This window comes from Salmo salar, chromosome 18, assembly GCF_965601325.2.
Source record: "Salmo salar chromosome 18, fSalSal1, whole genome shotgun sequence".
Classification (NCBI taxonomy): domain Eukaryota; kingdom Metazoa; phylum Chordata; class Actinopteri; order Salmoniformes; family Salmonidae; genus Salmo; species Salmo salar.
In genome coordinates this window covers 90,363,661-90,382,160 of record NC_138308.1, presented here as the reverse complement: position 1 = coordinate 90,382,160, position 18,500 = coordinate 90,363,661, and the positions used below count along the sequence as shown (strand labels likewise).

The window sequence follows — 18,500 nt, the reverse complement described above, 5'->3', positions numbered from 1 at the left end:
AAAGAGACTTGCTTGGGCCAAGAAACACGAGCAATGGACATTAGACGGCTGCAAATCTGTCCTTTGGTCTGATGAGTCCAAATTGGAGATTTTTGGTTCCAACCGACGTGTCTTTGTGAGACGCAGAGTAGGTGAACGGATGATCACCGCATGTGTGGTTCCCGCCGTAAAGCATGGAGGAGGAGGTGTGATGTGTGGGGTGCTTTGCTGGTGACACTGTCTGTGATTTATTTAGAATTCAAGGCACACTTAACCAGCATGACTACCACAGCATTCTGCAGCGATACGCCATCCCATCTGGTTTGCGCTTAGTGAGACTATCATTTGTTTTTCAACAGGACAATGACCCAAAACACACCTCCAGGCTGTGTAAGGGCTATTTGACCAAGAAGGAGAGTGATGGAGTGCTGCATCAGATGACCTGGCCTCCACAATCCCCCAACCTCAACCCAATTGAGATGGTTTGGGATGAGTTGGACCGCAGAGTGAAGGAAAAGAAGCCAACAAGTGCTCAGCACATGTGGGAACTCCTTCTAGACTGTTGGAAAAACATTCCAGGTGAAGCTGGTTGAGAGAATGCCAAGAGTGTGAAAAGCTGTCATCAAGGCAAAGGGTGGCTACTTTGAAGAATCTAAAATCTAAAATATACTGCTCAAAAAAAGAAAGGGATCACTAAAATAACACATCCTAGATCTGAATGAATGAAATAATCTTATGAAATACTTTTTTCTTTACATAGTTGAATGTGCTGACAACAAAATCAAACAAAAATAATCAATGGAAATCCAATTTATCAACCCATGGAGGTCTGGATTTGGAGTCACACAAAATTAAAGTGGAAAACCACACTACAGGCTGATCCAACTTTGATGTAATGTCCTTAAAACAAGTCAAAATGAGGCTCAGTAGTGTGTGTGGCCTCCACGTGCCTGTATGACCTCCCTACAACGCCTGGGCATGCTCCTGATGAGGTTGCGGATGGTCTCCTGAGGGATCTCCTCCCAGACCTGGACTAAAGCATCCGCCAACTCCTGGACAGTCTGTGGTGCAACGTGGCGTTGGTGGATGGAGCGAGACATGATGTCCCAGATGTGCTCAATTGGATTCAGGTCTGGGGAACGGGCGGGCCAGTCCATAGCATCAATGCCTTCCTCTTGCAGGAACTGCTGACACACTCCAGCCACATGAGGTCTAGCATTGTCTTGCATTAGGAGGAACCCAGGGCCAACCGCACCAGCATATGGTCTCACAAGGGGTCTGAGGATCTCGGTACCTAATGGCAGCCAGGCTACCTCTGGCGAGCACATGGAGGGCTGTGCGGCCCCCCAAAGAAATGCCACCCCACACCATGACTGACCCACCGCCAAACCGGTCATGCTGGAGGATGTTGCAGGCAGCAGAACGTTCTCCACGGCGTCTCCAGACTCTGTCACGTCTGTCACATGTGCTCAGTGTGAACCTGCTTTCATCTGTGAAGAGCACAGGGCGCCAGTGGCGAATTTGCCAATCTTGGTGTTCTCTGGCAAATGCCAAACGTCCTGCACGGTGTTGGGCTGTAAGCACAACCCCCACCTGTGTGTCTGTTTCTGACCGTTTGAGCAGACACATGCACATTTGTGGCCTGCTGAAGGTCATTGTCTTTCTCTGGCAGTGCTCCTCCTGCTCCTCCTTGCACAAAGGCGGAGGTAGTGGTCCTGCTGCTGGGTTGTTGCCCTCCTACGGCCTCCTCCACGTCTCCTGATGTACTGGCCTGTCTCCTGGTAGCGCCTCCATGCTCTAGACACTACGCTGACAGACACAGCAAACCTTCTTGCCACAGCTCGCATTGATGTGCCATCCTGGATGAGCTGCACTACCTGAGCCACTTGTGTGGGTTGTAGACTCCGTCTCATGCTACCACTAGAGTGAAAGCACCACCAGCATTCAAAAGTGACCAAAACATCAGCCAGGAAGCATAGGAACTGAGAAGTGGTCTGTGGTCCCCACCTGCAGAACCAGTCCTTTATTGGGGGTGTCTTGCTAATTGCCTATAATTTCCACCTGTTGTCTATTCCATTTGCACAACAGCATGTGAAATTTATTGTCAATCAGTGTTGCTTCCTAAGTGAACAGTTTGATTTCACAGAAGTGTGATTGACTTGGAGTTACATTGTGTTGTTTAAGTGTTCCCTTTATTTTTTTTAGCAGTGTATATTTTGATTTGTTTAACACTTTTTTGGTTACTACATGATTCCATATGTGTTATTTCATAGTTTTGATTTCTTCGCTATTATTCTGCAATGTAGAAAATAGTAAAATAAAGAAAAAACTCTTGAATGAGTAGCTGTGTCCAAACTTTTGACTGGTACTGTATTTACATGTATTTTTTTAAATATATTTTCCTTTATTATTTTCTCCTAACCCTGCCACCCCTCTCCTAATTGGAGTAAACTAATGAAGACAGTACTGGGCAGCCGTCTTCATCAACCTGGCCAAGGCTTTCGACTCTGTCAATCACCACATTCTTATAGGCAGACTCAACAGCCTTGGTTTCTCTAATGATTGCCTCGCCTGGTTCATTAACTACTTCTCAGATAGAGTTCAGTGTGTCAAATCAAAGGGCCTGTTGTCCGAACCTCTGGCAGTCTCTATGGGGGTGCCACAGGGTTCAATTCTCGGGCCGACTCTTTTCTCTGTATATAACAATGATGTCGCTCTTGCTGCGGGGGATTCTTTGATCCACCTCTACGCAGACGTGTCTTTGGCAGATTAAGATGAAGATTCATCTTTATGAAAAATTCTCTGTAATTATTATTACGTGATTAAACTACTTAATCATGTAACTGTAATTAACTAGGGCACCAAGGAAAATATTCAGATTACAAAGTTATAATTTTCCTAATATAACTTTCAGATATTTTAATATCTGATCACTTAGTCTTCTGATTAATGAATTATTCTTTACCTCGTGTTAGTCTCATTCCAAACGTCGTAAATTGTTGGTTATCTGCACGAACCCAGTCTTCACTTTGAGCCATCCATACATCACTTGTCTTAAAATCATTTATTTACTAACTAAGTACTCACAGAAATGCATAACACAAACAAACAAAGCAGATATGGTTACAAAGAAATGATAGGGGAATGTGCCCTAGTGGGCTAAACCGGTATCGCGGCTTGGTGGACAAAAAGGGAAGTGGGGGTCGACTGAGCTAAGACAACACAAAGTTGATAATTATAACAATTGAAATGCTAATCCTTTGCACATGAACACTCACTCATTCGGGAATAATTGCAATAAATATATATATATTTACGCTCAGTGTGTCGTCGGGATCTCTGTTGAAAAGTTTGTTTCTGTTGGAGAGTTTGTCCGCCCTCTCTCTCTCTGTCGTGGTAATAATGTATCGTTCAGAGTGACATTCATTCATGTCGTTATAGATTAGATGTTTCGGTGGTTGTTGGTCTTCGCGTTCAATGATAACGAATTCCTAGCTGCAGACTAGTAATTAGTATCAAAGATTTGTTCTTATTCTGTCGGTATCAATAGTCTAAGAGTTTAACCATGTGGTATGATTAAAAGATTCAGCAATCTACTCAAACCTTAGCTTATACTCAGGTTTATGGTCTCTACTAAAACCTTGGCCCTCTCATAGTTATCGAGTTAAGCTGGTCTCGTCTCAACCCTTAGCCCTCTCGTTATCGAGGTAAGCTGGTCTGGTGATAGAAAACCCGGGTGGGGGTTTTATTCGGAAGAGCAGAAAAGGGCCTGTCCCATGACGCCAGACCATAACTGTGCTCATGGGCAGTCCTCTGATTTAGTTAAACTCCGAAGGGAATTGAAGTTTCCTTCATGAAACAGTCTAAAATCACATTATATAATTTCACAAATAGTATCATCTTTACTCATTCATTTTATACAACCATTAGATGTAAGCCTCATAATGGAGACACTTGTATCAACATGGTTATGGTAATGTAGCTGTATTGTCTCTCTTGAGCTTCACAAAATTGTACCAAACGGACCAGTTCGTAGCTGGATTCTTCACCGATCTTTTATACTTTCTCCAGAATATGAATATCGTTCGGTTCTCCAGTTCTGTGAGGTGGAAGAAATTCCTTTGTTCTCTCTATGAAACTCACTCTCTCTCTATACTCTGGCCATGAGGAGAGGATCTCCTCTAGGAATTTCTGACCTCTCTGACCACAGCAGCCTGAGTGTAGGAGACAGAGATAGGGGGATTGTGCAGAGGTAGGGGGATGGTGCTCGCTGTGTCCAAAGAGGGAAACGTCATGACAACACCATTCTGTAAACATCTGACCCTTCTTTGGACACTGTGTTAACAAACCTCGAAATGAGCTTCAACACCATACAACACTCCTTCCGTGGCCTCCAACTGCTCTTAAATGCTAGTAAAACAAAATGCATGCTCTTCAACTGATCGCTGCCCCCCCCCCCCCCCCCCCCCCCGACTAGCATCACTACTCTGGACGGTTCTGACTTAGAATATGTGGACAACTATAAATACCTAGGTGTCTGGCTAGACTGTAAATTCTCCTTCCAGACTCACATTAAACATCTCCAATCCAAAGTTCAATCTAGAATCGGCTTCCTATTTTGCAACAAAGCCTCCTTCACTCATGCTGCCAAATTTACCCTCGTAAAACTGACTATCCTACTGATCCTTGACTTTGGCATGCCATTTACAAATTAGCCTCCAACACTCTACTCAGCAAATTGGATGCAGTCTATCACAGTGCCATCTGTTTTGTCACCAAAGCCCCATATACTATCCACCACTGCGACCTGTATGCTCTCGTTGGCTGGTCCTCGCTACATATTCATTGCCTAACCCACTGGCTCCAGGTCATCTATAAGTCTTTGCTAGGTATAGCTACGCCTTATCTCAGCTCACTGGTCACCATAGCAGCACCTACCCGTAGCACGCGCTCCAGCAGGTATATTTCACTGGTCACCCCCAAAGCCAATTCCTCCTTTGGCCGCCTTTCCTTCCAGTTCTCTGCTGCCAATGACTGGAACAAATTGCAAAAATCACTGAAGTTGGAGAGTTATATCTCTCTTACTAACTTTAAGCGTCAGCTGTCAGAGCAGCTTACCGATCGCTGCAGCTGTACACAGCCCATCTGTAAATAGCCCAACCAACTACCTACCTCATCCCCATATTTGTTTTTGTTTTTCTGCTCTTTTGCACACCAGTATTTCTACTTGCACATCCTCATCTGCAGATATATCACTCCAGTGTAAATTGCTAAATTGCAATTACTTCGCCGCTATTGACCTATTTATTGCCTTACCTCCTTACTTCATTTGCACACACTGTATACACATTTTATTGTGTTATTGACTGTACGTTTTTTTATCCCATGTGCAACTCTGTGTTGTTGTTTTTGTCGCACTGCTTTGCTTTATCTTGGCCAGGTCACAGTTGTAAATGAGAACATGTCCTCAACTAGCCTACCTGGTTAAATAAAGGTGAAATAAAAAAATACAAATGTTTCACAAAAGTTCTGAACCTTCCTATTTTCATAGTTTCTAAAGATTGTAAATTAAAGATAACATTTTTTGCTAAAATTATTATTATATTATTGATCGATTGACTATGTAGTTCTATCGGCAGAGTTAGCTTCAAGTAAATGTTACACTTCTTCAACCATTCCTGGACCTGCGACCAAAAACAAGCTACATATGGACAGTACCAAAACACATTATCTAATGATTCTGTCTCTTCGCACCAAAATCTGCAGAGCTGGGATGGTTGTATATACTGTATATAACGTATCAGAGCTGGGATGGTTGTATATACTGTATATAACGTATCAGAGCTGGGATGGTTGTATATACTGTATATAACGTATCAGAGCTGGGATGGTTGTATATACTGTATATAACGTATCAGAGCTGGGATGGTTGTATATACTGTATATAACGTATCAGAGCTAGGATGGTTGTATATACTGTATATAACGTATCAGAGCTGGGATGGTTGTATATACTGTATATAACGTATCAGAGCTGGGATGGTTGTATATACTGTATATAACGTATCAGAGCTGGGATGGTTGTATATACTGTATATAACGTATCAGAGCTGGGATGGTTGTATATACTGTATATAACGTATCAGAGCTGGGATGGTTGTATATACTGTATATAACGTATCAGAGCTGGGATGGTTGTATATACTGTATATAACGTATCAGAGCTGGGATGGTTGTATATACTGTATATAACGTATCAGAGCTGGGATGGTTGTATATACTGTATATAACGTATCAGAGCTGGGATGGTTGTATATACTGTATATAACGTATCAGAGCTGGGATGGTTGTATATACTGTATATAACGTATCAGAGCTGGGATGGTTGTATATACTGTATATAACGTATCAGAGCTGGGATGGTTGTATATACTGTATATAACGTATCAGAGCTGGGATGGTTGTATATACTGTATATAACGTATCAGAGCTGGGATGGTTGTATATACTGTATATAACGTATCAGAGCTGGGATGGTTGTATATACTGTATATAACGTATCAGAGCTGGGATGGTTGTATATACTGTATATAACGTATCAGAGCTGGGATGGTTGTATATACTGTATATAACGTATCAGAGCTGGGATGGTTGTATATACTGTATATAACGTATCAGAGCTGGGATGGTTGTATATACTGTATATAACGTATCAGAGCTGGGATGGTTGTATATACTGTATATAACTTGTATCAGAGCTGGGATGGTTGTATATACTGTATATAACGTATCAGAGCTGGGATGGTTGTATATACTGTATATAACGTATCAGAGCTGGGATGGTTGTATATACTGTATATAACGTATCAGAGCTGGGATGGTTGTATATACTGTATATAACGTATCAGAGCTAGGATGGTTGTATATACTGTATATAACGTATCAGAGCTGGGATGGTTGTATATACTGTATATAACGTATCAGAGCTGGGATGGTTGTATATACTGTATATAACGTATCAGAGCTGGGATGGTTGTATATACTGTATATAACGTATCAGAGCTGGGATGGTTGTATATACTGTATATAACGTATCAGAGCTGGGATGGTTGTATATACTGTATATAACGTATCAGAGCTGGGATGGTTGTATATACTGTATATAACGTATCAGAGCTGGGATGGTTGTATATACTGTATATAACGTATCAGAGCTAGGATGGTTGTATATACTGTATATAACGTATCAGAGCTGGGATGGTTGTATATACTGTATATAACGTATCAGAGCTAGGATGGTTGTATATACTGTATATAACATTGTATCAGAGCTGGGATGGTTGTATATACTGTATATAACGTATCAGAGCTGGGATGGTTGTATATACTGTATATAACGTATCAGAGCTGGGATGGTTGTATATACTGTATATAACGTATCAGAGCTGGGATGGTTGTATATACTGTATATAACGTATCAGAGCTGGGATGGTTGTATATACTGTATATAACATTGTATCAGAGCTGGGATGGTTGTATATACTGTATATAACGTATCAGAGCTGGGATGGTTGTATATACTGTATATAACGTATCAGAGCTGGGATGGTTGTATATACTGTATATAACGTATCAGAGCTGGGATGGTTGTATATACTGTATATAACATTGTATCAGAGCTGGGATGGTTGTATATACTGTATATAACATTGTATCAGAGCTGGGATGGTTGTATATACTGTATATAACGTATCAGAGCTGGGATGGTTGTATATACTGTATATAACGTATCAGAGCTGGGATGGTTGTATATACTGTATATAACGTATCAGAGCTGGGATGGTTGTATATACTGTATATAACGTATCAGAGCTGGGATGGTTGTATATACTGTATATAACGTATCAGAGCTAGGATGGTTGTATATACTGTATATAACGTATCAGAGCTGGGATGGTTGTATATACTGTATATAACGTATCAGAGCTGGGATGGTTGTATATACTGTATATAACGTATCAGAGCTAGGATGGTTGTATATACTGTATATAACGTATCAGAGCTGGGATGGTTGTATATACTGTATATAACATTGTATCAGAGCTGGGATGGTTGTATATACTGTATATAACGTATCAGAGCTGGGATGGTTGTATATACTGTATATAACGTATCAGAGCTGGGATGGTTGTATATACTGTATATAACGTATCAGAGCTAGGATGGTTGTATATACTGTATATAACGTATCAGAGCTAGGATGGTTGTATATACTGTATATAACGTATCAGAGCTGGGATGGTTGTATATACTGTATATAACGTATCAGAGCTGGGATGGTTGTATATACTGTATATAACGTATCAGAGCTGGGATGGTTGTATATACTGTATATAACGTATCAGAGCTGGGATGGTTGTATATACTGTATATAACATTGTATCAGAGCTGGGATGGTTGTATATACTGTATATAACGTATCAGAGCTGGGATGGTTGTATATACTGTATATAACGTATCAGAGCTGGGATGGTTGTATATACTGTATATAACGTATCAGAGCTGGGATGGTTGTATATACTGTATATAACGTATCAGAGCTGGGATGGTTGTATATACTGTATATAACGTATCAGAGCTGGGATGGTTGTATATACTGTATATAACGTATCAGAGCTGGGATGGTTGTATATACTGTATATAACGTATCAGAGCTGGGATGGTTGTATATACTGTATATAACGTATCAGAGCTAGGATGGTTGTATATACTGTATATAACGTATCAGAGCTGGGATGGTTGTATATACTGTATATAACGTATCAGAGCTAGGATGGTTGTATATACTGTATATAACGTATCAGAGCTGGGATGGTTGTATATACTGTATATAACGTATCAGAGCTGGGATGGTTGTATATACTCTATATAACGTATCAGAGCTGGGATGGTTGTATATACTGTATATAACGTATCAGAGCTGGGATGGTTGTATATACTGTATATAACGTATCAGAGCTGGGATGGTTGTATATACTGTATATAATGTTGTATCAGTTGCTTAAATTTTGTATTATCATTTAAATTGAAAAATTCAATGTTTTGAATCCGGCGTTGTTTTGCATATCAGTACCATGTGCCATGGAATTGGTACATCGAAGACTATTTTCCAATCTAAAAGTAATAACAATTAATACAAAATTATAATAATGATTTGTCTCATGCGCCGAATACAACAGGTGTAGACCTTACAGTGAAATGCTGAATACAACAGGTGTAGACCTTACAGTGAAATGCTGAATACAACAGGTGTAGACCTTACAGTGAAATGCTAATTGACAAGCCCTTAACCAACAATGCAGTTTTAAGAAAGCTGCTTCTCCTTCATTTTTTAAGAAATGAATTTGTTCAAAACTGTTCAACTGTTGTCTTTCTCTCTCTTTGAGCCAACTACTCAAGACATTTTATGCACTGCAGTGATAATTATCTGTAGTTAATGCTTTCAGAACTAGATCAAATCTCTGATCCTTTGATTGGGTGGACAACATGTCAAGTTCATGCTGCAACAGCTCTGATAGGTTGGAAGACGTCCTCCAAAGTTGTCATAATTACTGTTTAAGTCAATAGAAGTGGGTGAGAACCATGCGCCTCCTAGGTTTTGTATTGAAGTCAATGTACCCAGAGGAGGACGGAAGCTAGCTGTCCTCCGGCTACACCATGGTGCTACCCTACAGAGTGCTGTTGAGGCTACTGTAGACCTTTTTTGGAAAGTAGTGTGTTATAATCAATTATTTGGGGACATGTGAATATATTTAGTATAGTTTTATCTAAAACTTTTTTAACATTTCACTATTTTTATTTTTATGAAATTCACTGTATAGGAAGGAGCCTGTTCTACACCGTGTGTGTCGGGGGTCTGTCTGTCTGCCTGCCTTTCTGCTTGTCTCTCTGTCTGTCTGTTTGTGTTTCTGCCTGCCCATTTACCTGTCTGTCTGTCTGTCTGTCTGTCTGTCTGTCTGTCTGTCTGTCTGTCTGTCTGTCTGTCTGTCTGTCTGTCTGTCTGTCTGTCTGTCTGTCTGTCTGTCTGTCTGTCTGTCTGTCTGTCTGTCTGTCTGTCTGTCTGTCTCTCTCTCTCTCTCTCTCTCTCTCTCTCTCTCTCTCTCTCTCTCTCTCTCTCTCTCTGTATGTGTGAAGCAGACAAACAGGACATGTTTTAACATGTAAGGCCATGCTCACATCCTCCTATAGTAAATCCCTCCATCTCCTGGGTGGTTTGGTCTGTGCCTGTCTGCTGAGCAGCTCTGTTGTAGAGGTTGAGAGATAGGTTAGTGTGAGGCTCTACTGTAGAGATGGGAATAAAATAAGTTGACCCTCTGACCCAGACACCTAAAGATAATGCTAATCATGCTCTGTAGCTCCTATTGGATAGCCGAGTCGAGTTAGCAAAAAAGGGCTTCCTCCACAAGAGAGTCATCTTACTTTATAAGATCCTAGCTGCAGAGTTTCTTTATTTACATTTTATTTCACCTTTATTTAACCAGGTAGGCTAGTTGAGAACAAGTTCTCATTTACAACTGCGACCTGGCCAAGATAAAGCAAAGCAGTGCGACACAAACAACAACACATAGTTACACATGGAATAAACAAACATACAGTCAATAATACAGTAGAAAAGTCTATATACAGTGTGTGCAGATGAGGTAAGATAAGGGAGGTAAGGCAATAAATAGGCCATAGTGGCGAAATAATTACAATTTAGCAATTAAACACTGGAGTGGTAGATGTGCAGAAGATGAATGTGCAAGTAGAGATACTGGGGTGCAAAGGAGCAACAAAAAAAATAACAGTATAGGGATGAGGTAGGTAGATAGAAGGGCTATGTACAGGTGCAGTGATCTGTGAGCTGCTCTGACAGCTGATGCTTAAAGTTAGAGAGGGAGATATGAGTCTCCAGCTTCAGTGATTTTTGCAATTCGCTCCAATCATTGGCAGCAGAGAACTGGAAGGAAAAGCAGCCGAAGGAGGAATTGGCTTTGGGGATGACCAGTGAGATATACCTGCTGGAGCGAGTGCTACGAGTGGGTGCTGCTATGGTGACCAGTGAACTGAGATAAGGCGGTGCTTTACCTAGCAAAGACTTATAGATGACCTGGAGTCAGTGGGTTAGGCAATGAATATCTGGCGAGGGCCAGCCAACGAGAGCATACAGGTCGCAGTGGTGGGTAGAATGTGGGGCTTTGGTGACAAAAACGTAGTAAAGCCAGTCGCTACAAAGCAGAGTGGTTGCTAACACAAACCCTTGGAGTAACTACACATTGTTATTGTGGTTTGTGGTCTAATGGTTCTCCTTTGGGGATATTCTAGAATATTCTAGAAGCTTCTCGGCACTTTAAGACACACACCTCTTCACCTGTAGTTGTTACTGTGCTCCATATAGGGATTGCAGTTAGATTGAGCGTCAGTAGAAAGTGGCAAGTGCATGATGAATGTGTGGTGTGTCTATGTGCATCGGAGGTATAACAGGGAGTCGCCGGTCGTTACGTCCAGTCAGTGACAGTAACATCACAGGAACCTTGCAATGTTACAGAAGGTTTGTTTTGATCTATGTTGTAATGTATTCAACTGGGGATATGCAGGGTCCCTGGACAATTATACACACACACACACACACACACACACACACACACACACACACACACACACACACACACACACACACACACACACACACACACACACACACACACACACACACACACACACACACACACACACACTGGAGCAGGCAGACTGCAATGTATTGCTCCCCACTGGTTGCCAGACAGCAGCTCTACAGGAGGCATAGCACCCTGCAGAGAGACGATACAGAATCCCATCCCATTGATTAAGCTCTGTTTTATTGTGTGTGTGTGTGTGTGTGTGTGTGTGTGTGTGTGTGTGTGTGTGTGTGTGTGTGTGTGTGTGTGTGTGTGTGTGTGTGTGTGTGTGTGTGTGTGTGTGTCTATTATCCTGTGTGGGTGTCTATACGTGTGTGTGGTGTGTGTGTGTGTGTGTGTGTGTGTGTGTCTATACGTGTGTGTGTGTGTGTGTGTGTGTGTGTGTGTGTGTGTGTGTGTGTGTGTGTGTGTGTGTGTGTGTGTGTGTGTGTGTGTGTGTGTGTGGTGCTCACTCACATGTGTCTACAGTGTGTGTATTAACATGTGTCTACAGTGTGTGTATTAACATGTGTCTACAGTGTGTGTATTAACATGTGTCTACAGTGTGTGTATTAACATGTGTCTACAGTGTGTGTATTAACATGTGTCTACAGTGTGTGTATTAACATGTGTCTACCCTGCAGGTCGTTATGCGGAGGACATATTTGGGGATCTGTTCAATGAAGCCAACAGCTTCTACATGAGAATGAACAGCCTTCAGGAGAGAGTGGACCTACTGGCTGTCAAAGTCACACAGCTAGACTCTACCGTGGAAGAAGGTGTGTGTGTGTGTGTGTGTGTGTGTGTGTATGTGGGTGCAGGGGGTGGGGGGGGGCTCTGCAGTGCAGGTTTGGTTGAATGCAGTTCTCTTCACTGAGTGACGAAGCTTTTCATACAGAGAGTTTCAGGAGGTATGAGCACACACACACACACACACACACACACACACACACACACACACACACACACACACACACACACACACACACACACACACACACACGCGCGCGCACACACACACACACACACACACACACACACACACACACACACACACACACACACACACACTGGATTCAGGAGGGATGAGCTGATCACCTGAGATCTTCTTCTCTCTTCTCCTCTCTTCTCCTCACCTCTCCTCTCTTCTCCTCACCTCTTCTCTCTTCTCCTCACCTCTCCTCTCTTCTTCTCTCTTCTCCTCACCTCACCTCTCCTCTCTTCTTCTCTCTTCTCCTCTCCTCTCCTCACCTCTCCTCACCTCACCTCTCATCTCTTCTTCTCTCTTCTCCTCTCCTCACCGCTTCTCTCTTCTCCTCACCTCTCCTCTCTTCTTCTCTCTTCACCTCACCTCACCTCACCTCACCTCACCTCACCTCTGCTCTCCTCACCTCTGTCTCGTCTCTGTCTGTCTGTCTGTCTGTCTGTCTGTCTGTCTGTCTGTCTGTCTGTCTGTCTGTCTGTCTGTCTGTCTGTCTGTCTGTCTGTCTGTCTGTCTGTCTGTCTGTCTGTCTGTCTGTCTGTCTGTCTGTCTGTCTGTCTGTCTGTCTGTCTGTCTGTAACATACTATGTGCTATTAGGGTGGTATGTGTCTCTCTCCCATAGGAATCTTCAGGTATCTTCAGTCTCATAGGAATGCATTGTATCTTCAGTCTCATAGGAATGCATTGTATCTTCAGTCTCATAGGAATGCATTGTATCTTCAGTCCCATAGGAATGCATTGTATCTTCAGTCTCATAGGAATGCATTGTATCTTCAGTCTCATAGGAATGCATTGTATCTTCAGTCTCATAGGAATGCATTGTATCTTCAGTCCCATAGGAATGCATTGTATCTTCAGTCTCATAGGAATGCATTGTATCTTCAGTCTCATAGGAATGCATTGTATCTTCAGTCTGATAGGAATGCATTGTATCTTCAGTCTCATAGGAATGCATTGTATCTTCAGTCCCATAGGAATGCATTGTATCTTCAGTCTCATAGGAATGCATTGTATCTTCAGTCTCATAGGAATGCATTGTATCTTCAGTCCCATAGGAATGCATTGTATCTTCAGTCTCATAGGAATGCATTGTATCTTCAGTCCCATAGGAATGCATTGTATCTTCAGTCCCATAGGAATGCATTGTATCTTCAGTCCCATAGGAATGCATTGTATCTTCAGTCTCATAGGAATGCATTGTATCTTCAGTCTCATAGGAATGCATTGTATCTTCAGTCCCATAGGAATGCATTGTATCTTCAGTCCCATAGGAATGCATTGTATCTTCAGTCTCATAGGAATGCATTGTATCTTCAGTCCCATAGGAATGCATTGTATCTTCAGTCTCATAGGAATGCATTGTATCTTCAGTCTCATAGGAATGCATTGTATCTTCAGTCCTATAGAGAAACACTGTATTGGCATCACACAGGGAGTTAGATTGTCAACGCGATGGTTTAGTACTCTGTGTGTGTTATAAACTCATGACTGTGTAACCTTCGGACGAACCAGCTGTGTGTGTGCGTGTGTGTGTGTGTGTCTTTTAGCTGCTTCCCCAGAATAGCCTCAGTATCTCTTTAATGGCTCTGCTAATCACTAAAAGATGAGCCTCCTGCTGTTCTCATATCTGTGTGTGTGTGTGTGTGTGTGTGTGTGTGTGTGTGTGTGTGTGTGTGTGTGTGTGTGTGTGTGTGTGTGTGTGTGTGTGTGTGTGTGTGTGTGTGTGTGTGTGTGTGTGTGTGTGTGTGTGAGTGCGTGCGTGCGTGCGTGCGTGCGTGCGTGCGTGCGTGCGTGTGTGCGCGTGTGTGTGTGAGTGTGTGTCTGAGTCCTCCTGACAGGTGTACAGACAGACATAGGGACAGACGTCTTCAAGGATACATGGGGTAACATCAGAGGCAGGATGGACAGTGAGGGAGTGAGAGGAGGTGGTAGGAAGAGATGGAGAGAAACTTTGTAAGATCTCAGTATGGGTCCACTTTGAAGTCCGTCCGTCTGTCTGTCTGTCTGACACTGTTTTGAAGTCAATAGTCTCTTGACTCACATCTGATTCTGTTACAGTCTAGTAGTCTCTGTGATGAGCCACTCACTGATTAAAAGAGGATTTCAAGCGATGCTACGCTCAATCAGAGCTTTGATGAGAAACTCGGTGTGTGTGTGTGTGTGTGTGTGTGTGTGTGTGTGTGTGTGTGTGTGTGTGTGTGTGTGTGTGTGTGTGTGTGTGTGTGTGTGTGTGTGTGTGTGTGTGTGTGTGTGTGTGTGTGTGTGTGTGTCTGTGTCTGTGTCTGTGTCTGTGTGTCTGTGTGTGTGTGTAATCAGTGAGGATATTGCATTTGAAGGTGCTTAAAAAATACAATTATAAAAGGTTGAAAACACAAAACATAAAACGTTTCAATTCATTTAGAAAAACCAAGACAGGCTTGAATAAAATAGAAGAACCTTTAGTTCAAAAACCACAGTGGAAATGAGACTAATGTAACACTATATTAAAACCACAGTAGATATGAGACTAATGTAACACTATATTAAAACCACAGTGGATATGAGACTAATGTTGTTAAATATTAAAACCACAGTGGATATGAGACTAATGTAACACTATATTAAAACCACAGTGGATATGAGACTAATGTAACACTATATTAAAACCACAGTGGATATGAGACTAATGTAACACTATATTAAAACCACAGTGGATATGAGGCTAATGTAACAATATATTAAAACCACAGTGGATATGAGACTAATGTAACACTATATTAAAACCACAGTGGATATGAGACTAATGTTGTTATATATTAAAACCACAGTGGATATGAGACTAATGTAACACTATATTAAAACCACAGTGGATATGAGACTAATGTAACAATATATTAAAACCACAGTGGATATGAGACTAATGTTGTTATATATTAAAACCACAGTGGATATGAGACTAATGTTGTTATATATTAAAACCACAGTGGATATGAGACTAATGTAACACTATATTAAAACCACAGTGGATATGAGACTAATGTTGTTATATATTAAAACCACAGTGGATATGAGACTAATGTTGTTATATATTAAAACCACAGTAGATATGAGACTAATGTTGTTATATATTAAAACCACAGTGGATATGAGACTAATGTAACACTATATTAAAACCACAGTGGATATGAGGCTAATGTAACAATATATTAAAACCACAGTGGATATGAGACTAATGTAACACTATATTAAAACCACAGTGGATATGAGACTAATGTTGTTATATATTAAAACCACAGTGGATATGAGACTAATGTAACACTATATTAAAACCACAGTGGATATGAGACTAATGTAACACTATATTAAAACCACAGTAGATATGAGACTAATGTTGTTAAATATTAAAACCACAGTAGATATGAGACTAATGTTGTTATATATTAAAACCACAGTGGATATGAGACTAATGTAACACTATATTAAAACCACAGTAGATATGAGACTAATGGAACAATATATTAAAACCACAGTGGATATGAGACTAATGTAACACTATATTAAAACCACAGTGGATATGAGACTAATGTGACACTATATTAAAACCACAGTAGATATGAGACTAATGTTGTTAAATATTAAAACCACAGTAGATATGAGACTAATGTTGTTAAATATTAAAACCACAGTAGATATGAGACTAATGTTGTTATATATTAAAACCACAGTGGATATGAGACTAATGTAACACTATATTAAAACCACAGTAGATATGAGACTAATGGAACAATATATTAAAACCACAGTGGATATGAGACTAATGTAACACTATATTAAAACCACAGTGGATATGAGACTAATGTAACACTATATTAAAACCACAGTGGATATGAGACTAATGTTGTTATATATTAAAACCACAGTAGATATGAGACTAATGTTGTTATATATTAAAACCACAGTGGATATGAGACTAATGTAACACTATATTAAAACCACAGTGGATATGAGTCTAATGTTGTTATATATTAAAACCACAGTAGATATGAGACTAATGTTGTTATATATTAAAACCACAGTGGATATGAGACTAATGTTGTTATATATTAAAACCACAGTGGATATGAGAGTAATGTTGTTATATATTAAAACCACAGTGGATATGAGACTAATGTAACACTATATTAAAACCACAGTGGATATGAGACTAATGTAACACTATATTAAAACCACAGTGGATATGAGACTAATGTTGTTATATATTAAAACCACAGTGGATATGAGACTAATGTAACACTATATTAAAACCACAGTGGATATGAGACTAATGTAACACTATATTAAAACCACAGTGGATATGAGACTAATGTTGTTATATATTAAAACCACAGTGGATATGAGACTAATGTTGTTATATATTAAAACCACAGTAGATATGAGACTAATGTAACACTATATTAAAACCACAGTAGATATGAGAATAATGTAACAATATATTAAAACCACAGTGGATATGAGACTAATGTAACACTATATTAAAACCACAGTGGATATGAGACTAATGTTGTTATATATTAAAACCACAGTGGATATGAGACTAATGTTGTTCTATATTAAAACCACAGTAGATATGAGACTAATGTAACACTATATTAAAACCACAGTAGATATGAGAATAATGTAACAATATATTAAAACCACAGTGGATATGAGACTAATGTTGTTATATATTAAAACCACAGTAGATATGAGACTAATGTTGTTATATATTAAAACCACAGTGGATATGAGACTAATGTAACACTATATTAAAACCACAGTGGATATGAGACTAATGTAACAATATATTAAAACCACAGTAGATATGAGACTAATGTTGTTATATATTAAAACCACAGTGGATATGAGACTAATGTTGTTATATATTAAAACCACAGTGGATATGAGACTAATGTAACACTATATTAAAACCACAGTGGATATGAGACTAATGTAACACTATATTAAAACCACAGTGGATATGAGACTAATGTTGTTATATATTAAAACCACAGTGGATATGAGACTAATGTAACACTATATTAAAACCACAGTGGATATGAGACTAATGTTGTTATATATTAAAACCACAGTGGATATGAGACTAATGTTGTTCTATATTAAAACCACAGTAGATATGAGACTAATGTAACACTATATTAAAACCGCAGTAGATATGAGAATAATGTAACAATATATTAAAACCACAGTGGATATGAGACTAATGTTGTTATATATTAAAACCACAGTAGATATGAGACTAATGTTGTTATATATTAAAACCACAGTGGATATGAGACTAATGTAACACTATATTAAAACCACAGTGGATATGAGACTAATGTAACAATATATTAAAACCACAGTAGATATGAGACTAATGTTGTTATATATTAAAACCACAGTGGATATGAGACTAATGTTGTTATATATTAAAACCACAGTGGATATGAGACTAATGTAACACTATATTAAAACCACAGTGGATATGAGACTAATGTAACACTATATTACAACCACAGTGGATATGAGACTAATGTTGTTATATATTAAAACCACAGTGGATATGAGACTAATGTAACACTATATTAAAACCACAGTGGATATGAGACTAATGTAACACTATATTAAAACCACAGTGGATATGAGACTAATGTAACACTATATTAAAACCACAGTGGATATGAGACTAATGTTGTTATATATTAAAACCACAGTGGATATGAGACTAATGTAACACTATATTAAAACCACAGTGGATATGAGACTAATGTAACACTATATTAAAACCACAGTGGATATGAGACTAATGTAACACTATATTAAA

The 18,500-nt window shown here is 39.8% G+C and overlaps 1 protein-coding gene across 1 annotated transcript in view; it reads left to right on the top strand.

Moving 5' to 3' along the window:
- The window catches only part of LOC106591173 (actin-binding protein WASF3), a 146,248-nt gene that overhangs the window by 88,167 nt on the left and 39,581 nt on the right, over window positions 1–18,500 (top strand). The window contains exon 3 of the mRNA XM_082965294.1: window positions 12,320–12,454. Within this exon, the coding sequence (XP_082821420.1) occupies window positions 12,320–12,454 (135 nt within the window). The remainder of the gene's footprint in view (window positions 1–12,319; window positions 12,455–18,500) is intronic.